This window comes from Pollicipes pollicipes, unplaced genomic scaffold (assembly GCF_011947565.3).
Source record: "Pollicipes pollicipes isolate AB1234 unplaced genomic scaffold, Ppol_2.1 Scaffold_4881;HRSCAF=5763_pilon_pilon_pilon, whole genome shotgun sequence".
In the NCBI taxonomy this organism is placed as follows: Eukaryota; Metazoa; Arthropoda; class Thecostraca; order Pollicipedomorpha; family Pollicipedidae; genus Pollicipes; species Pollicipes pollicipes.
In genome coordinates, this window is record NW_023596576.1 from 949,298 (window position 1) to 974,059 (window position 24,762).

At 52.9% G+C, this 24,762-nt stretch overlaps 1 protein-coding gene across 1 annotated transcript; it reads left to right on the forward strand.

The window, feature by feature from the left end:
* Window positions 1-4,115: 4,115 nt before the first annotated feature.
* Window positions 4,116-18,215, forward strand: LOC119100919 (PAX3- and PAX7-binding protein 1-like). Its single transcript, XM_037224119.1, has 17 exons — window positions 4,116-4,307; window positions 6,188-6,421; window positions 6,679-6,812; window positions 7,185-7,377; window positions 7,598-7,712; window positions 8,018-8,157; window positions 8,668-8,753; window positions 9,302-9,459; window positions 9,804-9,993; window positions 11,793-11,916; window positions 13,128-13,331; window positions 14,227-14,432; window positions 14,880-15,033; window positions 15,484-15,679; window positions 16,351-16,564; window positions 16,914-17,032; window positions 17,417-18,215. The coding sequence occupies exons 2-17, from the start codon at window positions 6,352-6,354 to the stop codon at window positions 17,499-17,501; spliced, it is 2,388 nt and encodes a 795-aa protein (XP_037080014.1). The 5' UTR covers window positions 4,116-4,307; window positions 6,188-6,351; the 3' UTR covers window positions 17,502-18,215.
* Window positions 18,216-24,762: the final 6,547 nt, after the last annotated feature.

Consider the following 24,762-nt stretch of genomic DNA (forward strand, 5'->3'; position numbering starts at 1 on the left):
AGATGGACGTCATGAGCCAGGCAGCATACGACCACGGACGGGACCAGGTGCTGGGGCCGTTCCACCACCTGCAGGTCATTATGCTGGCCGGAATCTTTGCTTCTTGGAAGCTTCCCTTCCTGGTCTGCTTTGATCGTGCCGTCACGAAGGAGATGTTGAGGTCTACCATCACCGCAGCGGAGGCAGCCGGCGCTTGCGTCGTCGCGACCGTTTGCGACCAGGGCGACTCTAACCGGGGACTCTGGAAGGAGCTGAGCATCCGTTACAACGGGGAATGTCCTTTGCGAACCCAGCCGACAGCCGCAGGTGTGCTACAAGAGCCAAGCGTCAAAAATTGTCATTTACTCCTGTCACGTCAGGAAACCTACTGCCGTGATCGCACTCCTTACCGTTGTACACGGGCAATGCACACAAACCCAATCATTATGCTAATGCTGGTAATTCGTTTTCAGATTAATATCTTATTACAAGAGCAAGACTGCAATATTTCCAGCTATTTGACAACGGTCTAATGATTATGTGTGATTTTGATAATTGTGTATGAAATGGTCGCAAAGTGAATGTGTGCTCCAGGCGAAATACTCATGTGATGTAACGAAATTCAGTGACATTTGGTTTTCATTTTCGTGTCATTTTATTCCGCAGCGTAGAAGGTGATGTTGGCAACAAATCGCTATTGGAATGAAATAACATGTTCTTTTTTCTCCAGGCAGATGTGGGTGCTTTTGGACCTGCCGCACAGCATGAAATGCCTCGGAAATAACATCCTCGACAATGGCCTTCACACCAGCGGCGGCAGACACGTCACCAAGGAGCTGAGGGAGCAAGTGGTGAAGGTAGCTGGCAGCTTTGAGTATCGGCTGATGTGTAACTTGAACATCAGCAGAGATGTGGAGGTGAGGCGCAGATGCTGTGGTCATATATCAAGACCAATGGGACTCGTGCGTGTATATATTATTGGACTCGGTGTCCTTTGAATCACGGAAAGCACAGATATGTGTAAATACATCTGGTGGATATGTATTTGCATGCTAAGAACTGGCCACGATCTGGGTTTCTTGTGGAATCTTAATCAACAGAATGTTTTTAACTCGTGATTGTCGGTACCCTAATGACAGACTCGGCAGCGCGTTCTTTATAAAAACTGCAGTAAGACTTCTATCTTTTAAACATGTTGCCTGAACATGAGAAGAGCTCACCAAGTGCCACTTTTTCGGTTCTTCAGTTGGTTTGCACTTAAACCCCAAGCCAAGGCTCGTACGCATTGGTTTGTCGCTAGCACTACGCTAATAAAGCGGTCAATATTTCGCCGGATTTGGTCGTCTTTTTCATAAGTAGGTTGCTTTTTATTATAAATATATTATACTCTGCTGCAGGTATCGGGCATGTCGCAACAGAAGATGCAGCCGGCTTTGCAGCAAGTTAACAGCACCATGGCTACCTGTCTAGAGCGTTACTTCCACGGTTCCCAGGAAGAGGCCTGCGTTGCTCGGCTATTTGACGCGACCTGCGACGTGCTGAACAGCATCCATCTTGGAGACAACAAGCCACTGCGCAAAGGCTACGAGACTACCGCGGAACAGGAGGCGGTGCTGGACACAGCTGTCCAGGAGCTGCTGGCCAGGCGTTTTGAGTCGGCGAGCGTCGTGTACCCCTTTCAAAAGGGCCTGGTGGTGACCATTCGGTCTGTTCGCGGCCTGCTAGGCAATATGCGCGCGCTATTCGGGGTCGACACCTACCTACCTACCCGGCGCCGGATCCAAGACCGATTAGAGGGGTTCTTCGGCATGGTACGTGAAAGGAGTGGCACCAACTCCAACCACAACTCTGTGGACGCCATCGCCAACATGCGCCACCTGGCACTCCTCTTCGGACTCAACATTGGTGTCAGCCCGCTGGCCAAGCCGGGAAGCATGGCGCACCCCATCGACGCCGAGCCAGAGGCTGTGCCTGACGAAGCAGACCAGCTCGGGGAGCTCCGCGAGGCGGCCAGAGAAGGCATGCCGCCGGAGATGGCCGAGGAGATGCGCCAGTTCGGTACGTCACCTGTCTGCCACGACGAGACGCACAGCTGGGACGACAGAGACGGAAAGCCGGAACATCACCAGGGCGTAGAAGACATGCGGGCTCTTCTCCAAAAGTATCAGGACACTAGACCGACGACGGACGGCTTGACATCCCCCACGTCGGGAGCCGCTGACAAGGGAACCGGTGCGTCTGCCACTGACAACGCCATGGCGTTCGTGTGTGGGTTCGTTGCGCACAAGGCGGCGGACCAATCCCTGGGCGCTCCGTCTTCCCAGACGGAAGAAGGGCCAGAGCCAGTCTCTGTGGCTAAGGCTACGCAGTCTGGGTGGCCTCACGGTGCCTACACAGACATCCTACGAGGATTTTCGCCGGATGGAGGAGGCGTTCTGCCTGCACAACGCCATGGAGCCGCATCAGCTGAGCAGAAGGCCGAAGGTGGTCGCCGAATTTCTAGCTGTTCTGCAGTCAAAATTCCCCACCACGCCTCCTGCTGCGCTGAAAGCCTTTGCCCGGATACGGACATTTATACGGATGCGGACGGTTCATGAGGTCAGACGGGCCGAGTCTCTGGCAAAGAGGGCGGCGAGGAAGCGCCGGCATTGGGCTCAGGGAGTGCTGGGGTGTCCCCCACCTAGCTTTGTGCCTGGCTCCGCCTTTATGTCCGCCAGTGAGCAGAGCCTTACGGCCGGCACGCAGTGTTCCGTGCAGGTACCTCTTTCGTTTGTGTCTGTTGGTTTGCTGATTGTTGTATCGTGTGCTGTTTGTGTGTTCATGAAGCGGCACTGGCATTGTGATGATGTATTGATATCACTTCTAAGCATAAGGAAAAACCTTGTTGAGCGCGCTGTCAGTTGCGTCACTCGAGCCTTTAATGATCCTGGTGATTGTTGTTTTCTGTCCCGTCGGTTTATAAATATGAAAATAAATAAAAAGTATATATACATAGTTATAAAAATGTCAGAAGAGATCCAAACATTTCAGTATATCGCAGTCATCGTCCATATTCCGTGTGTTTATTAACTCCACTCAATGGAAAAAGCATTGGCGGTGACGCGATTCGATCCCACGTATGGGCATCGCAGCGCGTGCATGGGTCTGCCTTTCGCCTTATAGCTCGAAAACGAGCGCCATGGCGCACACTTTTGACCTCGGAAACCGAAAGAAAATTGTTAAAGCTTTATTTGTATGAACTTTGTATGCATATATATGTTCAACATTTAAAAACCGTGAGCCTGAAGAAGGGCATTTTAACATGAGACCCCTAAGGCTAGTTGTGCAATGTGCGCCGTTGCTGTCATATTTTACACTAGCCATTGGACGCCCCCCCCCCCCCCCCCCCACTCCCCGGGTCGTACCAAACCCAGGTTTTGCTTGCACTAATCAAGGGCACGAATAATTTCCGTCAAAACCGCTGCCGTATCACTGGCTGCCATCTTTGCTACCATACCTGCGCCACCGCCGCTGAGCAGCCGTTGTTCGCCGGACGCATGAGCGCGGCGGCCTGGTATAGGTAGCAGGGCAGGTTGGTATTGCGCAGGTCTTAAATTGTTTCGAAAATGTTTTGGCTGGAGTGTATGCTTTGCACTATGTGACACCGTATGTGTTGCCTTGTATGTATCTCACTTCGAAATTGGGTTCCCATAGGACGGGGCCCGTACTGAATGTTCTCCATTCCACAGCGACCACGGCATATGACGGGAGGAACATTATTAAACGGAATATCTGAAAGTTATTTTTACAAGAGATATTGCTTTAAAATTTATGATTCCACACTGTTATGATAAAGCATAAACCCGCAAGTTAAATCAGGGATGATTATTAACAACATTGCTATGATCTGTACTCTGCCTCACCCAACATGCAATGCCTGATTTTCCCCAAATGTTGCATGATGATTAAAGCAAAAGGATATTTGCACATGTCACACATCCATTTCACAGGTGCCATCTCAGCGATCTTATGTCCAGTGCTTTAAGTGCAAGCATTCTCTGAGAGTATGGGTATAGCACCCAGGCAGCCTGAGGATTGTGTATTTTCCTTGGATTTCATATAAGCTAACCAAACTCAACCCTAAAATGGGATGAACACAATAGGGCAGGGTCCATCACATGCTCAGCAGACTTAAATAAATCAATAATCAGCACCATGCTTTGCAACTGTCATGAATTGCCAGCCTGCAAAAGTTCATTTTATGTCAGATGGATCCTTCCAGCAGCACCATCAACTGAGCCTGCCAGTGTTATGCTTGGTCACGGCATTGACTCTGGATGCTATCACAGGTTTGGAATTGTGATTGCTTTATTTTCAAGTGTCCAATGATGTGGTGCAGATAATGTGTTTTATATAGACAGTCACATATTCTAATATCTCATGTACATTTCCTATTAATGCCTTGTGATACTGTAGTCATGTGATACCTTTTTGCATGGTGAAACATACTGTGTTTTAGATATGGGAGAAGCATATTTGTGACACACCTTAATCTGCCCAAAAGAAAATGGTGTTGCAGGGGTACCATGCAATATGCTTTCAACCCATGCAATAACATTGATAGTCATTATGTCATTGATACCTATGATTGAATGAAGTTATATGTCTTGGGATTAAACCTTGTTGAGGGCTATGTCTCTGAGACCTCTGCTGTATGTGCGCACAAGATGGGAATCTTTAGACTTAAGTTTTCTCAATTTTGGTGTGTTTCATGACATTCAGGCTTCAAAAAATGCATGTTGCACCAATGATGTGTGGTGTAGCTATGTTATCTCCCCAACAATTCAGCAACCATTTCATTGCCATATAGAAATAGTTAATCTGAGTGCTCAACAAGTTGGCACCAATGTCAGTCCATAAAATCATTGCTCCAACAGATTATGATGCATCAAAGGCAATGGCACGCAAAATGCTCCCAAAACATTTGTTGGGGAAAACAAATTGTATACAAATTTGGCTCAGTTTCACATGGCACATGTTTAGCACACACTGATGTAGGGTTCAGTGCACTAATGTTGTGTAAGTGTTGAGTATGGTGAATTATTTTTTTGCAGACCACCTTCACATATGTATTTATAGTACATATGAGTTTTAGGAACTTATATATTTTGACATGAAGACAAGCTTTACACACACGCACACGCACACGCACACGCACACGCACACGCACAGCACATGCACACGCACAATATATATATATATATATGTATATATAGATATATAGATATATAGATATATATATATATATATATATATATATATATATATATATATATATAATATGTATATATCTGACTGAATTTATTTATATATATATATATATATAAATTCACAATACACATTTACTTTCCATCAAAAAATATAAAGTAGGTATTTTCCTTCTCTATCTGAATGTTGTCAGACAATATGTTCTTAAAGTGAATGATCACACTTGTACTCACGACATCCACTTGTAACCATTGGCATGCTTTCCAGTGCAAAAGGCTGCTCTAGACAACACCATCCAGTATTTAGTAAATGTAATTATCAGTATGCATCATTTGATTGGCCCAGAAAGCATGGAAACATCAGGTCAAAATTGTCAAAGCCCCCCCCCCCCCAAAGTGCTTAAAGGGGGCTTAAGCCAAATGAGGGTTTAAATGGTCAGTTTTGCTTGGAACATCCAGTGTCCCAGAATGTGACCTAGTGCATTTTGATGCACAATTTTTGTTCACAAGATGCTCAGAAAGGGAGGGGGGTGGGGCAGAGAGAAGGGGACAGAGACCATTGCTGTCCTTTCCACCACAAGCAGTGAGGGAGCTATGCTGCCTTGCCACCCCCTCTCCCTAATTTCACCTCTGAGCTGGTACATTTGAACAGTACACAAATTATTGGCAGTGCTTTAGACTGCAAATTGGAGTTTTCTAATCCATGGATTGCAGGAGCCTGAAGCATTTGACTGTATGTCCCTTGTGAGGCAGTTCTTACTACTGAAACCGAAGCCTGCTGTTTACTGCCATGCTACAACCACCCATGCTAAATGTTCTCCTTCTTAACAACATATCCAAACACAATTTGAGATTTTTACACATATGGTGCCTTGCATGGACAGATGTTCAACCAGTGCAATTTGCCACACAGGTTTGCCACACAAAGTAGAACATCATAGATGTCTTCACTTCTTTTGCAGACACAATGTCCCTATTTAAGAAGCCCAAGAAGAATATACGCCAGCGAGTGGTTGTCAATTATAGTGATGAAGAGAATGAGGCAAGCAATGAGGCATTAGAAACCACAACTAAAGCAGATAATGATGACAGCATGGATGGGATTGGAGACTCAAAAGAGAACAGTATGGATACTAAATTGGAGAAGAAGAAAAAGAAGAAAAGAGAAACAGCAGTTGTAAGTTTTATGGATGAAGGTAAGACCACATTACGTTTTTTTCTGGCGTCTTTCTTGGATAAACAAGGCGGCTGCATTGGTCGTGTGGGAGCCCAAGGGTTTCGTGACAGCTCAATGTGTGTGATGATTAATTGTCATTTGTATCTTTACATGAAGATTTCCATATACAACATGTCTTCAATAACCTGCTGTTATGTGCTGGATGCACTTTTTGGATGCAATGGGGCTGGCACTCACATTTATTGCGTGATTTGTAAGACAGTGGTCGGTTTCCAGAGGAAGAAGGAGAGGTGTTTCAAGTGAAAAAGTCGAGCCAGAGCAGAAGGCTTGCAAAACAAATTGAGAAGGAGAAGCGAAGGAGAGAAATGCTGGAGAAAGAAGCTAGCAATGGAAATGAAGCAGATATAAAGGCATGTCCAAAATCTTTGCCATACGGAAACATACTGGCCTTCTTGTGATGTAACAAGCAAATATGTCATAGTGTTCAGGCTTAAAAAGTGACCTAAGGGGCCCTTGCGATGCAGCTCGTTTTCAAGAGGGTATATATGGGTTGCAATGCTATGTGTCGCGGATTATTCTAGTGTGCATCGGCCAGCGTGGCCTTCATGATTCGACGTCCAGCATTGGCCGACGCTCTGAGCGTTGTCCGCAGCGCGGCCGTCCGTGCCCCTGTGCCTTACTGGCAGCACGCCGACAGTGTGACCCCCCCCCCCCCCCCACCCCTGCTGGTGTGCCCTGCCGCCGTCCTGCGGTCCGATGACGGTGCTGCGCGCGGCCGGCAGCTGGAGCCCGTGTCGCCGCCGGCCGTGCCGAACGCTGCTGAGCCGGCCGAGTCGGCGCCGCGGCCCGCCGTGCTGAGCGGCCGCGCCGCTGAGATGGCCGGCTACCACAGCTCGGACGAGGACGAGAAGCCGGCCGGCCGCCGCCCCCTGCACCGCTTCACGCCGCGTGCCTCGCTCGACAACGTGCTGAAAGGTGGGAGCTGCCGGCGGCGGCGGCCCGACCCCGCCGGCTCGCCAGCCGACGGCGGCTGGCGAGCCGCACCAGTTACGGTTGTCTGAGAGCCGTATGCGTTTTACTGGTGAAGCCGTCATGCGCTATGCATTTGTCAGTGGATAACTGCCCTTCAGGGGATAACAGGGGTGCGTGTGCGTGCGCGTGCTGGCTGGTAACCGGTGCACATGTGCGCGTGCAGACGGTGCCATCCCGGACGCGGCCACGATCCACGCCGTGCGTAAGCGGCGCGAGCAGGCGCGGCGCCAGCAGGAGGCCGCCCCCAACTTCGTGCCGCTCAGTCAAGACGGTGCCGGGTGAGTGACGTCGCCAGCCCGGAGCGGCGCGGCACCGGCACACATGGACTGGGATACTGCTGAGCCGTGTATGTTGACATGCTGACTCGTGGATTGTCGAGGAGATCAACAGGACATAGGATGGAGCGCTGTGCGTGGTCGATTTATTCGCTTTCCAACTGATTCTGACTCCAAAGGATGATGCGTTTTCAACGTTGCTTTTCGTTGTTGGGTTCAGTTGAGTTCCTCTGTCGACGACACCTGACGTGCTTGCTACGCTGTGTGGCGTCGCGTGCACACCTGGTGACCGGGGGTCCCGCCGTCAGGTCGGGGGCCGGCGGCCGACCAGCCCATCAGGAGGACGACGACAGCGGGCCCGATGACGACCGGGTCACCTTCACCGTCAGTACGGCGGCGCGAGACCGCGAGGCCCGCCGCGACCAGTTCAACGCCGCCAGGGATCAAGGTCCGTGCTGAGGCTGCGACCGCGGGTGCCTCAGTGTCGGGGCACGCGTTGGTCCGGCCAGGACCGGGGCGTGTGAACAGTACAATGGGGTGTACTCAACAAAAGGGCCACTTTTCAGATGCAGCAATTCATGTAAAAGCACTTGAAATGGAAGGAAGCATCAGTATTAAGCATGACACACTGAAGCAACACGGTCTCAGACTCTGTACTATGAAACACAGGTGCATATATATGGGTTTGCAATTTATGACAGGCTGTGTGTGGTAACCACCCTCCAAAATGGCGGGTGGTTACGCACCAGGCTTAAACACCCTCCAAAATGAAGGGTGGCTACGTACCGGGCTTATACGCTCTCCAGATTTCCAACACTGCTGTGTGTGCTGTCTGCATGATTCGGTCTGGCTGGGCCGAGCTGCCTGCCAGAGCGGCACTGTGGACGTGTCTGTCGGCGGGGCCGGCGCGGTGTATCGATGGGAAGCTGGGGCGCTGAGGCCGGCTGGTGTGCTGCAGAGGACGAGCATGCGTCGGACGGTGACGACAAAGAGCTCGCCCGCTGGGAGAACCAGCAGATCAAGAAGGCCTTCTCCGGACCGCAGGTACGCACCGGCGTCGGCGGCCGGCCGTCTTACACGGGATTCTGGAGCATCTTTGCCAGTGGGAGCATTTCCGATTTGAGACATTCATTTTCAGTCGATCTTAAGGAGTGTGGGACTGGGTCCAGTAAATAATGCATATTGGCTTAGCCTGCTCAATAGCCCAAAGTCGAGATGGTTTTTCGGCTTTATTGGACAGGCTTGCAGTCTTGCTTTGCTGTGCCGAACTACATGTTCACAGAATGATGTGTATTTGGAACGTGCTTATTTCCATGTGCATTGCTTTATAGATCCAAAGTCTCGAGAGATTAAGAGTGCTGCCAGCGAACACTGGTGGCGGCGCACCGAACGCTGTGTGCAGTTGCCGCAGCACCAGCACCTTCGCAGCGTACACTAACTTACACGCTGGCGAGCAACGCGGTCCGTGGCGGCTGCGGCCGTCGGGCCGCGACGTGCAGTGGGTCCGTGGCCGCCGCTGCTTGCGGGCGTCGGGCCGCCGCATGCAGTGCGCCCGCTGCGCAGCTGCTCTCTGACTGGCGCGCCGTCTACAGCTGGCGTCGGTGACGGCCGAGCACTACCTGCTGCCGACCGGGGAGGCGGACGAGCCGGGCGGCGCGGCGACGCGGCTGGCTGACCCGCTGGGCCGCCGCCAGCGCCGGCCGCTGGCCGAGCTGACGCCGCACGCCGTGAGGCAGCGTCTCCAGCAAAAGTACGGTGTGAGGGGCCGGGCCGGAGGGCAGGAGCCGCCGCGCCCGCCGGACACGCCTGCCCCCGCGCCGCCACACGTCACCCGCCGCACTGTGCTGGCCGGATGTCCTCGTCCCTGCCGTGGCCGTGTGTTGACGGGCATCCCAGTAAAATGTACGGTGCCACACGTGTGTGTTGTGCGCTGCCCGGTTGGCTTCGAAGTGGCGGGAATGTGTTGACTCCAGCGGCCCGTGGCTGCGCGTCCGCGCTGGCGGGCGTGGCGTGACGTAGTCCCAGGCCGCTGGGCGACAGCTGCGGCGGCAAGCCGTGCTGGTGCGGTGTCTGACCCGTGACCTGACGCGCCAGGCTGGGGGAGCTGCGGCTGGCCCAGTCCGGTCACGTGGCGGCGCGTGACCGGGCGCTGGACGACCTCGTGTCGGGCCAGTCGGAGATTGACCGGCTGGAGCGCGAGGCGCCCCGCGCCTTCCGAAGATACCAGTACTACCAAGATATCCGTGGGTATGTCACAGATCTGATAGAGTGCTTTGACGAAAAGGTATGTATTTTTCAGATCCTTTTTTGGTCGGGTGGGGTTCAGTCACGTTATGTGAACGAGTCTGGTGTTCGGTGTCGGCTTCCAGCGGATGTTGATGTCGCGTGGGTTTCTTGCCCAGCTTTCTCCGTTCCGTCACTGCCGTGGAGAGGTTTCCGTGTCAAAAGCTTACGGAAACTACTTAATTTCACCTCTTTGTTACCGCAACATAGGCAACTACCAAGAGCATTCTCCTTAGAAAATATCGTGTATGTATCACATAGATTCGAATCTTGGATCAGTGGCACATATAACGTCTTGAACTGTACTGTTCACTCGCAAACTAAATGTAATTGTGCAATCTGTGGCCACGACTTGTCGGCTATGGGGTAGTGATTCGCGGTGTGGAGAGGACCGTTGCACCCCACCCCGCTCCCCAGATGGAACTGTGCGCACGGTTACCGTTCCGGAGAAGGAATACCTGTTGCCTGTTACGTTTTGAAGCCCATTCCCAAATACCAAGTCATTGTGACCCAAACAATGACGACTGTCGCTCTGAAAGTGGCGTGACTGTCAAGCCCGCTTGAAGCTGTCACATGCAGTTTGCATCACGTGTCTCAAATTGCGCCGTTTTTCCTACTACATCGGTGTACATTGCTAAACCTATTGAGCCCAGTGTATCGTCCGTTTTCTTCGTTGGCCCGGCAGTATATGCGAACAATCAGCGGGCAGGTGTTTGACGCCTGTCCAGACCGTCTGTCAGACTGTTGGACGCTTGCGCAGGCTCCCACATCGTCCGGATCGGGGGAATGGACCACGCTATATTGACACCAGGGCTCAGTATCAGGCGAATTGTGCTAGTCACCCGGAAGAGCCATAAACTGCACGCGCTGCAGAGCTTTATGCAGAGGACTCGTTTGCGTCGGGCTTCGCGCCACTGCCTCTGCTGGCGCGGGATGCAGGCGAAATATGGCCCGCCCCGTAACTTGCAAACTCAAACGTGTGTGGCTAGTTCCCACTGATGTCACTTCGGTTTCCAGCGGGCCCGGCATTTCCATGTGCGCCGGTACACTAACCAATTTACAGGATTGTTCCAGCGAGCTGTTCGAAGGGGCGGCTACACTTGTTTGGATGCCACTTTCATATCGTTTGGGGATTGGTCCACGTAGCAGTTTGGGGATTGGTCCCGGACAACACGAAAGCATGCCTGACGGCATGCTTTCGTGTTGTCCGGGGTTGTGGGTATGCTTTAGCCGTCATGATGTGGAAACGGTTTAATTACTTCTGGGTACACGGTGCGGACGGGCGGTGCTTTATTAGCTTATCTACGAATGGTCAGATCGTAACACGTCAGAGCCAGCACCTTGTCTCGTGGCTTTTTCTCGTGACAGTCATGGCTTTTTCTCGTCCCCTCTGGAGCGGGCCCCGGAGACGAGGCGGGGCTCCCTGTACATTCTCTCTTGAGGCAGGACAGCCCATGCCCTCGTCCCTTGTGGAACGGACCCCAGAGACGAGGAGGGCCCGCTCTCCTCTCGCGGGACAGGACAGCCGATGCCCGCGTGTCCTCTGGAACGATGCGAGACGGAAGCGAGGCGGCGTTGTTAGGGACACCATGGGATGTATGTTTGATGCCATGGCGACAATTGCACATGACTTCTTGTTGAAGCTGTGTTCAGTTTTGCAGCGTGTTGGGCGGTCCGATGCCCTGTTCGGCAGTGATTAGCGCCAAACACCTGACCTCGGACATCCTTCAACGCCAGGGAGCCAGCTGAGCCGCCCGCGTCATTCGCTGCTGCGTCGCTGACTCTGCCGTCTATCAACAGATGGCGCTGATCGAAGAGTTAGAAGGACGTATGCTGGAAGTGCTGCGTGCACGCTCCCAGAAGCTAATATTGCGGCGCCGCGCTGATGTGCGTGACCAGCGAATGGAGCTGGACAGCAGCACACGTGAGTTCCGCCTCGAGCGTGCAGGCGCGGACACCTCGCTGCCTGGTGCGAACCAGCTGGCACCGACTCGGCTGATGGCGATGACGTCAGTTGGTGAGGCTGTGCTCGGGTCCGGTCTCTCGCTCGGTCAATCAGGCCCGGGTAGAGCCTGCGGTCCACTTGCCTTGTTTTGTACTATCTGCAGTCGCCAGATCGCAATGGAGGTGAGCTGGTAGCTTGTGTCATGGCGCGGCCCATTTTCCATATTACAGCCTGCAAGCGGAGCTAGTGCGGCCGAAATTTTACGACTGGCTGCTTGTGGTGCGCATTCTTGCGGGGTACTGGTTTGTATCGGAAGCGACGAGTGCGTACATTGTCAGGGGTTTGTCCCCGTGGTTCCGGCGCGCTCTGTGTTAAATACCCCGGGTCACCCTGCCCCGTCGTTGGGTGCGTGCGCAGATGATGTGCACACTGAAGAACACCATGGATGTGCACCTCTAGTTCATGGGTCAAAACGTTTTTGTCATGCTCGAGCATACAGTGCGCCTTTTTCTAATACGATGGGACATTTTCTATGATGCTGCCGGCAATCGGCATACAAGTGGTTTGGTTTTAGCTGCCATTGATTGAGGGCTTCGGGTGCGACAGCTCACCGAGCACGCGGTTCGTTTCATTGTAACCATGGCAACACCTCGTAGCACTCGGTTGTCAGTTGATGTTCTGCGTCGTGCAGCGATGTAGCGGGTCTGGGTGCACTGCTCGGAGCAGAGCGTCTCTGTGCTCCCCTGGAGTTCGCTGTGGTAGGGGGACAGGACAGCACAGAGCGTCTCTCTGCTCCCCCTGACGTTCGCTGTGGTATGGCGACAGGACAGCACAGAGCGGCTCTGTGCTCCCCCTGACATCCGCTGTGGTGTGGCGACAGGACAGCACAGAGCGTCTCTGTGCTCCCCTGACATCCGCTATGGTATGGCGACAGGACAGCACAGAGCGTCTGTGTGCTCCCCCTGACGTCCGCTGTGGTATTGCAACACAGAGCACAGAGCGTCCTGACATCCGTTGTGGTATGGCAACAGGACAGCACAGAGCGTCTCTGTGCTCACCCTGACATCCGCTGTGGTGTGGCGACAGGGCAGCACAGAGCGTCTCTGTGCTCCCCTGACATCCGCTGTGGCATGGCAACAGCACAGAGGATCTCTGTGCTCCCCCTGACGTCCGCTGTGGTGTGGCGACAGAGCGGGCCGGGGTGCACTACTCGGAGCAGAGCGCCGATGAGGTGGCCTCGCGGCGTCGGCGGGCGGCCGAACGCGAGGGTCGCCGCACGCGGCGGCGACGTGCCCGCGAGCTGTCGGCTTCTGGCGGCGCTGACCATCCAGACGGCCTCAGCTCCGACGACGAGACGGCCGCCACCGACGGCGACCAGTTCCAGAAGGACAGGGGTGAGCCGAACATGCCCTGTCTGCGCCGTGGCCGTCGCTGTTGTCTCTGTCTCTGTCTCCGTCTGATTGTCGACTAAATCACCCCAGTGGCGACGAACTCCGCGACACAGTATGCTGTTTCGGGTGGATGGCGTGGTCAAGCAAGCACGTTAATGCATGCTGGTCTTGCACTGGGAAGAGGATAATGCCCCACTCACTGGGCACCAGTAGGAACTGCCTTGGTGCCGGTGTGAAGCGAGTTGAAATTAGCCCCATTTTTGTGCTGTTCCTATGAGTTTGCATCCAGTTGAATGCGGGTTTGGCCCCTAAGTTTTAAGGCCCCTTCCCGGGGCCTTAAAATTCAGGAGTCGAATTATCCTGCAAATTGCCTCACACGGTTTCTTGTTGTCTGATCTATGCATGCACAATTTAGAGTTGCGACGAGAGAGAGAAACATATGCTCTGAGTCAGCGAACAAAAATCGTAGTTGCCTTGCTTTGAACGCAATTATTGCGTTTTGCCGTATCTCCAAATGGTGTGCACGGATCCTGATCCTTTAGCCTGGTTGGAAAAAAATGTTAACATTAGGTTCTACATTACGTTTCTTTGAAGCGTGATACAGTACAAAGACTCACTTCGTCAAAATATGCAGTAGGTCTCTTTTGAACTACCTGCTGAAGAAAATGCATCAACTGTCCACATTCTCTAGAAGTATCATTGGCAGCACATTGTTCTTGAAGTTTTGAAGCTTAAATTTTGCTGAGCTCCAGACCCCTGTCAAGCAGCCAGTGTTCGGGGACTAGCGCGGACAACGCAGCGATGAGCTCATGGGGAGGTGGAGGAAAGGCCGAGGGTCGGCCGTCAGCCCTGCCGGCGCCGTGTGACCTCGCACTGACCCCAGCCTGGGCCCCGCCAGACGCCGTGCTGCATGACGCCGCCGCCGTCATGGCCGACGTGGAGGAGGACTTCAGCACGCTGGCAGGCGTGTGCCGGCACTTTGTCGAGTGGCGTCGCATTGACGCGCAGGCGTACCGCGACGCCTACGTCAGCCTGTCGCTGCCGCGCGCCCTGGCGCCGCTCGTGCGCCTGCAGATGCTTGCCTGGAACCCGCTGGCCGAGGGGGTACGTGTCCGCGCCGCCCGCGGGGGCGGCCGCCGTGCGGCGCTCACGGGTCCGCCACCTGCTGAATGCTCGGACCCGGCTGGTCCGGTGATGCTTTTCGCGGAGTTAGCCCCGTGTAATGGTGCTGTTACCCGGAGATAACGTTCCTGGCTGTACTACTCGGTAGGGCACCTGATAATTATGTGCATTTGCATTTTTGTTTGTGGCGCGTTCGAGAACATCCATAAGTCTCGTAAGTCCCAGTTGTCCACATGACAGTTCAAGGCTACGGATGGTTGATAATATTGGGTAGGCAAAGCTTAGGTCATAGTGGCTACGCTGGTAACCGAGCGAACGCGCGGCGGGTGACCCGTACGGCCGTCCACGCTCAGCAGGAGTGTCCGGAGCTGGGGTCATGCCTGGATCGACGGGCTGGCGATGACTCTATGCTGGTGGCGACATCGGCAGGAATGTCCGGAGCTGGAGAGTCACGCCTGGTTTGCCGAGCTGGTGGTGTTCGGCGCCGACCGTGCAGCTGACTCCGAGGAGGCGCTGCGCGACGACCCCGACTGTCTGCTGGTGTCGCGCGTGCTCGAGCGCGTCGTTCTGCCCAAGATGACCGGTACGTGACCGGCCGCGCCGAACGGCCCTCGCCTGGCTGAGCTGGTTTGGACAGTCGCCGGCGGTGGTTCGGCCGAGGGCCGGTAGCCGTGAGGACGGGGGCCAGCTGGCAGGGCAGAACGGATGAAGTGTTTGCACCATCGCGTGTGATCTTTCGATACGTGAGCCAAGCTGCGTTGTACCCTGAACCAGCCAGCTTTGGGTTCATAGTTTGAAGTCTGAGCCTGAGCGTTCTTTCGCCAAGTTGAGTAGGAAAAAGTCGAGTTGACCATTAGCGCTCTTTGCAAAAAAAAGAAGTTTTGATGACACGCCGGGTTATGCTGGCGCGATCGGTGGTAGCAGCATGTCCGACAATTATTGTGTAGGTAGCGCATTTATAACCCATTTCAGTTCAGCATATGCAGACCACGCGTGCGAAGCGCCGTCTCTAACGTGGTTGTCTGCGCCGCAGCGCTGGTGGACCAGGTGTGGGACCCGATGTCGAACGCCCAGACGCTGCGGCTGGTGCACCTGGTGCGCCAGCTAGTGCGGGACTATCCGACTGTGAGCGGCACCAGCGGCCAGCTGCGCCGACTCCTGCAGGCCGTCGTCACCGCCTTCAAGGCCAGCATCAAGGACGACGTCTTCGTGCCGCGCTTCCCCAAACAGTCAGTGCGGCTGGCTGCGTGCCCGCCTCCCCAAGCAGTCGGTACCGCGGGCTGGGTCGAGACCCACGTTATCTCCGTTGATCACCAGTCAGTTTCAGACATATGCGCGGATTCTGGGAATGAATCCTGAATGCCATGAAATCTTCGGACCAAGCTGTACTGGGATCGTGGACCCTGGGAGATCATTCACAAAACTTCGACGTGGTCCCCATCGCAGATCACAGGAGAGGAAAAACCTTGGGGCGCTGGTCCATGGACAAAGTATGGATACCCATTGGACGTGTCAGGTTCACGTGCCACGCGTCGCACTACTTCGAATGCGGGGCTTGGGACACGGCCGCAGTACAGGATAGCGCCTCGATTGCACCGAACTGTAGAGCTGCTCTCGCCAACCGTAGCTTCAGCTTTCAAGTCGAACTTTCGGGCTAGCATGGAAAGCATTCCATTGGTTGTGTGCTATTTTCGAAGTTATGGAGCACCTGTGGTTGGCCGTATGCCAGTTGTCGTGGATCGCGTCCGTCCGCCCGGCTGCGTTGGTGACCGCGGTGCTGCAGCAGCAGTGGACGTGGCTGAGCTGTGCCCACTGCTGCTGCTGCTGCTGCTGCTGGGGCGCCGCCGGCCCCGTGTGCCCCGCTGCGCGCCTGCAACGCGCCGTCTTCCGCCGCCGGCAGGGTGCTAGAGAGCCGCTCCACGCCGGCCGCCGCCTTCTTCTACCGCCAGTTCACCAGCTGCGTCAAGCTGCTGGGCAACATGCTGAGCTGGACGGAGCTGCTGGGCGACGCGTGCCTGCAGCAACTGGCGCTGGGCGATCTGCTCAATGACAGCATGCTGCTGCCGCTGACGCTGGTGCCCGACCCGGTCGAGGCCGTCAACAAGTGCAAACTGGTGAGGCGCGCGTCCGGCGTCCACGCCTCACACCTCGCCGGCGGCGGCTGACATACGAGCGGGGCAGAGGCACCGTCTGTCGAGCCGCTGTGGATGCGCGGGTGTGGTGCCGCCGTTCATGTGCTGGCCAGGTCTGCCGGCCGCTACTCAGTCGCGCGGCATGGCCGCTTGAGTGTGAGCAGTACGTGGGAGTGTCCGCTTATCGGCCCGACCTGTGTGTGGTGGATGAGCCCGTTCACGTTCATATCGGCGCGCCCGTGCCGGGGGTCGTCAGGCGCCTCCGGTCGGTTCTGCGGAGCTGACGGGCAGCCGGGCTGGCACATGGCTGACGGTGCCCTCTGACCGGCAGGTGGCCAGCGCGCTGCCCCGCGCCTGGTTCCAGGGCGACGCCTCCCTGCCGCAGCTCAACATGTTCGTCAGCTACCTGACCATGCTGGCCGTCCAGCTGAACAAGACGGCCAGCAAAACGTGAGTGGGGAGACGTAGGGTTTTGAGGACATTGCTTTGAATTCCGTGCAAAAACATCGTTTTGCCCTGCCCACGAAATGCCTTCCTGTGGATTCCATCTCAACGAGCAAAAAAGAAACTCCCTTGATCAAAACAGTCACCAGGCCATGTTCTTCTCGTTCGCCGAGTTCGTTTGTGAGCTGTTACCGTTGCGTTACCTGTGTAGGCTCAAACCATGTGTGAGGAAGCCACCCGCAGCCTTCCTCGTCGTGGTACGTGCTAGTTCGGTGCCCCGTCCACCCGGCGCCAGCCTACGGAGGCGGCGGGTGGCCCTGCTGTCGTACAGCGACGGCACGGCGACCTTACTGCGTGCTCTGACGGCGTCCTCGCCCCGCCCCGCCGCAGCACGCCGCTGAAGGCCATCGTCGCCATACTGAAGAAGGTGGGCGCCACCGAGGCCCACAGCAAGGTGTCGGCCATGCTGGAGTGAGGGAGCGTCTGCGGTGTGCCGGCTTGGCGCCCCCCCCCCCCCCCGTGTCACCGCCGGGGGAGGGTGCGTACCGCTGTCCGGTGACCGTGTGGTGCTGACCCCGCTGGAGGGCGTAGCGCCGGCTGCTGGCCGACAGTCAGCTGAATACATGTGGCGGCTAGGGGAGTGCTCCGCCATCAATCGTGACAAACAAACTGGTCGAATACATGTATATTGCCTGCCTTTGCCGATCTGTGTGACAGGGGCGGACGGAGACGTCTCGCAATGGCGGGTGAATGGACCAGTGTGCGATGACATACGAGATCACGGACAACGGGAAACAGCTCCCTGAATTCATCAACATGGAGCAGAATCCGGTGCTATTTCTGGACGGCTGAAGCCAATATGGCTCGAACACCATGGGGCTCGCCTGCCGCCTCGAGCGGCACGAGGTGTGCACAACTTGCTCCAATATTACATTCCTAGAGTGAGTAATACAAAATCACCGGGTTCAAAAGGCAGCGATTCGATTCCAATAAGTCACAGACAGATGAAATACCGCCACTTATAGTTGTGTCGTCGGCAGTACAGTTTACGTGCCGAAACACTCATACCTTGCGGTATTCGCTTCCTACTGAGCCTCGTGTCAAGGCCGAGGCTTGTGAGCCGGCAGCGTAAGCGGCCATCTGACGTACAAAAGTACATCGACAAGTTTGTAGACAAATGAGTATTTTAATATATATATATATATATATATATATATATATATATATATACGCTTGCATGTGTATGTAATCTCTGACGGTTTGACATCACAGTGACTTTTACGCCGCAAATAAGTTAACTGCTGGAAGCAAGAAAGTCCCAGGCTTTCACTTCCACACTTTCGGATCTTACGCTGCTAATGACATTTTCAATGTCGTCCAATGAAAACCTGAGTATTTCTCCGAGACCACTCGTGAGGCGACCCATCCGCGAGATTCGGAGATCACAGGATAGGCTAGGGCGTGGGGAGAGTCTCTCCCTGCGTGAAGCCGGATTCCCGGGAGCCGCGCAAGACAATCGGTTAGGACAGTCTCCCCACAGCCTCTATGCTGCCTCATGGCATACGCAAGCATACTATGCGATCTAGTGAATATGGTATGAGACAGGAGGTTGACATACAACCGTGATGCAAACGAACAATGCAATTTTCCGACGAGTGCAGAAAAGAAGCTGCGCCAGTTGTCATACCCACAGCACAGCTATGGTCATTCGGCGTGTTTCAGCACCACCACTGCACATCAAAACTGAATGTCGCAGGTGAATCGTTTACAAAGAATGCCTGGCGATCTGGTGAGTCCTACCAGCACCATCCAATTCACATAGCCGTGCCAACGTTTCATTGTGCAACACTCCATTTTTGTACAGGTACATATCATGAACCGATGAGTCGGGAGTCCGTATCCTTTGTGAGCACTGCGCTAGAAAGGAGCACTGAGCACAAAATACGGCCAATATCCTACAAAAATAGCTGCGTACCCAGTCTAAAACACCGGTTTCCTATTTACTTAGTGCCTAAGCGCGTACACGCTTCCTGCCAGGAGTCGTATAGCACGACATGGTCAGAGTGGAAGCGACAGCAGTGTAGTCCAGACTTTGGACCGAGCTGCCGGCGCCAGCGGGCCGCAGCCTCACACGGGCAGCACGCGCACGGCCGCCGCGTCCAGCGCCGCCGGCTGGACGGACGGCGCCAGCGCCCGGGCCAGCATCAGCGGCAGCGCCAGCTCCAGCGCCAGGTAGAGCGCGGTCGGCAGCGGCGGCGTGCTGCCCAGTGGCCAGAGCCAGAGGCCACGCCGCTCGGCGTCTCGCACGTGGTGCGAGAGCGCGGCGGTCAGCAGCAGCGCGGCCGCCGTTCGCCAGCTGGTGCGCGCGCCGGCCGCCAGGGGCGCTGCCAGCATCAGCCAGGGCGTGGTAGCGTGCAGGGGCGGTCGCGTCGGCAGGTTCACCCACGTCCTGGCGGCGGGCGGCATGCGGCCGCGTCACTGACAGGCCAGGGGCGGCCGCATGCACGGCATACAATCGCCAATGCCGATGACGTCGACGTGCCACGGCCAAATCGTCATTTCCTGGCTCTTTTACAAGCGAGCACAATCGACTGGTTTTGGCGAATAGCTTTGGACGCTTACACTTGCAAGTAATTAGACTGTAAAGACCTGATGCCCTCTGGCTAGCATGGAAATTCCAGTTCAATGAATGATTTTACTTCGACAGATTAGCTAAGTATGCCTTAATGGTTTTAACATGATGTGCAGCACATTGTCGCCAACGCATTGAGGCAGCCTGGCCCTCGTGATCAGCTGCCAATGGGCTGAGAGTTGACCCAGAAGCATTATTTCTGTGACACAAATATACATGCCTGCGGAACTGCATGACCACACCTGATAACAGCACATTGGGAGCTGACAGATGCGCACGCGAGCATGAGCGTCCAGTAAACCCACAAGCGATACCTGCCGCTCAGCAGACAGCTGGGCGAACTGATTCGCCGAGGCAGCACGGAACTCAAGCTCCTTGCGCGGCGCATCGGCCACTGCCAGAGGACGCAGAACTCACGTGGATGTCCAGGCTGCCCGCCATCAGCACATGGTCCAAGTCGATGCCGGCGCCGACGATACCGGCGGCCGCAGCCAGGCGCCAGCTGACTGCGGGCCAGCTGACGGCCGCCCAGGAGAGCAGCGCCACGACGCCGTGCGTGGCCGAGTCAAGAACGGCTCGCGGCCAGCACGGGCCGGCGGCGGCCGTCAACCGCAGCGCCAGGTCACCGAGCGCGCAGGTCATCAGCGTCAGCATCAGTGGCACCAGCGGCGTGTCCCAGCACAGTGACATCATGGCCAGGGGGACCCACACCAGCTGCAAGCCAGCACACTCTGACACACGCTGGCGATCTGGACGAGCTGCTGTGCTGTTGAGACTGCTGCAGCCGTCATCTGTAACCAGAGCAGGAAATTCACCTTCATTTTATGGTTGTCTCATGTACAAAGCTTCTACCTGAGAGTGCCAGCTTGATTGTCACCATCTGGGTATCATAGGTGTAGGAACATTTCAAAAAGTGGGGGAGGGGGGGGGGGCAAGCTCAGGGTGTACTTCAGGAACTTTTTCTGGAAAGCGAGCCTGATGACCAGGGGGGGGGGGGTAGGGATGGAGGTTGTTACCACTCTTTATTCAGCAAACATCAATCTTTATCATGCTGCCTGCAACACAAGCTAGATAAGCTGCATGCTGGTGACAGCAGGAGGAAGAGGCTGGCCCTGATTGAGGACATGTGTACAAGCTGACTGCCAAGCCATGAACATCAGCCAGCATGAAACCAGCTTTAAAAATCACTGCTAGGGTCCAACTCAACTCTCTAAGAATGGCCAGCTTCCATTCTGCTGAGAACACTTTTCCAAAACTGCAGCACTTTTAACACCCTCCTTAATGTAACCACATATATGCATATGTATATATGTATATGTATATGTTCTTAATCATAAACATTACACTAAACCAGGGGCTGGCTATTTCATTTACCCATATTATGAAAACCTCTTATGGCTAGCCACCCATGAGTGGCATGGATGGCTAGCATTTGGCAGTCTGGAGTATATCTACACCCATTTTTCCTAGAGTTTTTGTATTCCAATTTTCGCTTCTGATTGTCATGCTGACCATTTGCCATCTTACATAGGTAACATTTCAATAAAAATTGACATGATCATGCTTGATTTGTCTCATACCTGTTTCTTTATTTTTACAGAAAGGCAATTAGAAGACAAGACAAATGATGGCATCAGTCAGGTCTATAATTGCTATTTTTACCTCCCATTATACACATATATTGTCTGGTGGCATGCTGTCAGTCCCATCCAAGAGCTTCTACAAACTGGAGTCCTAGCCTCTACAAATCCATTCATTGCACCAAACACCTGCACAACCCTGGTGCATTGAATCTGACACTTGTGTATGCAGAATTCAAGCTAGGAAAATTTCTGCATGTCTTAAAATTTTCTGCATGCAAAATTTGAAGCACTTTTGCATTAAATCACCTTAGCAACATCTAAATGCCCTAAAAATTGTCTCTCCACACACTGAAACTGGGGGTGTCTGTGCAGTGACACTGGGGGTGACTGTGCCTTGATCTCTGAATGCTCAGATTTATGGTGTGCATGCATACACATGTGTGACACCTGGTGTTTGGAAAAGTTCTGTCCAAAATGAGACAAGTTTAGATCACATACACAAAGCAGAATAGCAGGCACACAGGTACTCAGTATCAGAAACTTGGTTTTGGCTCCTGGCAAAGAGAATAAAAATATTAAAACCACAGCTTATAATGAGAACAAAATAATCCAAGTAAAGTGGCACAGCATTCACAGCTGGCACTAAAGGATGTTTTTTGGCAGCAAATGACAGTTAAGTTTACCATGTTACTTAGTGAGTAAACATCATGCTCTAGCAGGTCCCAGTGATTGCAAATAAATTACAAAAAACATTACAAATTGACTGCTTGCATTTCTTTAATTTTCTAGCTTCCTTAGTGCTTCCTTCCTGAGCCTGATGGAAGCAGATGCTTAAAATGTTGTGCACCTGTTGCACCATTTTCTGGGGCACATAATGCTCAGTTTATGATCCAAATGCCACGCAAGTGACAATATAAATAGGAGCATCTGGGGCATGGTAGTTAATGAATCTACATTCTAGCCAAGGTACAATCTTTCCCACCCAGAGGAAAGATTCTGGGGCAATGCAATACCCCCCTGGGCTTTTACTCACCTAGATGTACTTAATTTCGGAACAAGTGTGTAGTTCCCTATTTAGCTGGATAGCATGCTAGCCCCTCCACAACTTTGAGAACAAACTTGGTCAAAATCAGGCAGAACAGGGTTTGCACCGTTTCTTTGGGACAAAATATTTCTCTGCTCATCCGCTCCACAAAGTTATGTACAAAGCTGCACCACCTGGAACGTCCGGCTGCTACGTGATCGGGGCTCGTACGCCAACGCAGCAGGGGCGTAGGAATTATTTCCTCCTCACAGAGCAATACAGCCGCATAAAGTTAGCATCACTACATCTACTCACCGGCGTTGAGTCTGCTACAATACTTTTCTCAGTGTATGACATCGAGCTAAATTCATATATTGCATTTATATACACCACCACTCATCCGCGCCACCACCGCTCATCGCGCGGCTCCTCCAAAACAATCCCAGTACGCCACATAAATGGCGCGCACTCAATAACAGTCTTCAACAACAGGGCCGCTGTAGGTTATTTATCGGCTTTGATGTTACTTTTTAGAACCTTATTGATTTTGTAAAAGATATTGGTTTGCAAAAAAACGGCTCAAATAAACGGTAGATCTCAAAAGACGTAAATATTTAAATAAATATACTAGTAAAAGTTATGCTCAACGGAGGACAAGAAACCCTACTTTAGCTTTATACTCAGATCATGATTGTGTGGCGAAGCCCTGTAGATAGAAAGAAAAAAATTCATGCTTTTGTTTAGTGACCCTTTTATGCATTTTCATCACGTACTCAGCTCGGATTTCTTGGTCGAGAATATGCCTTCTCTCCAATGTTAAATCCTCCCCAAGGGTCGGAGGCTCGCGGAACCATGGTTTTCCGCGTGCCCGAGCGAGTGTTTGGGATGGTGCTTGACGTCACCATTAAACGTTCTATACAATACCGATTTTTGATAGTTTCAAATGCAATGTCAATAAAAGTGTTGGTTGAAACGAATACAGAATAATTTACTTACCGATATACGATTCACTCACCTTATATTCAGAGGTGTACGTGGTGTGGCACCACATACTTGCGTATCAATTTTTCTTGTGTTTTAATGATTTCTACGTGCAACCCAGAAACGTTGAATCGTGCCGTGTACGAGATATTCTCTGCACTTCTCCCTGGTCCGTCAAGCGACTCTGTTATTGGTTTGGGTGCGGGCCTGGGCCCGATGTATGAGGGTGTCGGTGTCGTTATTGGACGGTAGGTGGGTTAAACATGTGTTAGTGAGCAGCAGCGGGCCTGGACACTGAATGCATTGCAAGAAAAGGTTATGTGTGATATGGTAGAGAGATTCGGCTGTAACCCGCAAGCAGTATACGTCATTCAGTCGTGAGGGTGGCGCATAGTGCTGTTGAAATTGCAGGAACAGCTTGCCTCCATCGCTCACACAGAACAATTTTTACATTCTTTCTAGTATATATTTGTGGAGAACAAAATGTCGTGGGGCTAAAAACAACAAGAAACACCCAAGTTTCAGACACTGCAGGTACTCATTAGCCTCTGACAAACCAGCACAGTTTATGGAAAAAAAATACTTAAACAGGAGTTGGGCGAAGCGATGCATACCAACTGCATCAACTTCTCTCCAGAGCCTATCAAGACCCGAAAGCCTAACGCACTCGCGCTCCAAGGACCAAAATGTTACTTACCCCAAAAGCGATCCTCTGTTTTCGACTTTCATCCTTGCAGGGCTTGAAATAAAAGCTAACAAAAAAAAAACTACTACTACCATATGAAGTAACGGGATCTACTGTGTTCTAAAGGATCAGAGAACATTGTCAGTTTTTGTTTTGTTTTATGTAGTGACTGCTTGTCTCGAGACCGTGGACCTGAATGCCAGTCCCAGGGCCATGGTTCCCTAGCTACTGGTCCGGCGGACCGTCATCCAGGAATGTAAGCAGGGGGCTAGAATCGCTCTTGAACTAGGGTGGAAGTGAAAATTCCACCACAAAAGGCCGTGCGGGAGTGAAAAAGCAATTCACCAAAGATGGAACTTATGAGCTCGTGACTGATGCTTCAGCAAGCAAAGACATCTAATTCAAGTTGGCATGGACCGTAATATCAGAAACCTGACGAAACTGTTCTGCTTTTTTAACATCTTGGGCCATTCAAGCGAAACGGAATACAATACAGCATAGTAATTTCATGACTGTGTAATGGGCATACAAAATTATTTACACCAATAATTTGATGCTGCACTTAAGACTGATACTTCTCTGGCAAAATTGTGTAATCAGCTGATTTGGCTTAAGATCTGTTAACATGAGTGCTTAAATGGTGATATTCATCTTGTAAAGGTAATTTAGAAGACATTTCTTCAATTTTCTCTCCTGCATTTCGGGAGTGATACAATTTAGTGGCCAAGTTTCTTTTGGGAAAAATATGTGGAGTAAAATTCTCTACCAGGCCTTGCTGGTGTTTGCAGCAGACTCTGCTTTCGTGGTGTGGTGGTGAGGACCAAAAAAATA

Coding starts and splice junctions, on each gene's coding strand:
- LOC119100919 (XM_037224119.1), top strand. CDS start 6,352: ATGGATACTAAATTGGAGAAGAAGAAAAAGAAGAAAAGAGAAACAGCA. Junction 9,460..9,803: donor AGGCAGCGTCTCCAGCAAAA/GTACGGTGTGAG, acceptor CTGACGCGCCAG/GCTGGGGGAGCTGCGGCTGG. Junction 13,332..14,226: donor CCAGTTCCAGAAGGACAGGG/GTGAGCCGAACA, acceptor GGGCCCCGCCAG/ACGCCGTGCTGCATGACGCC.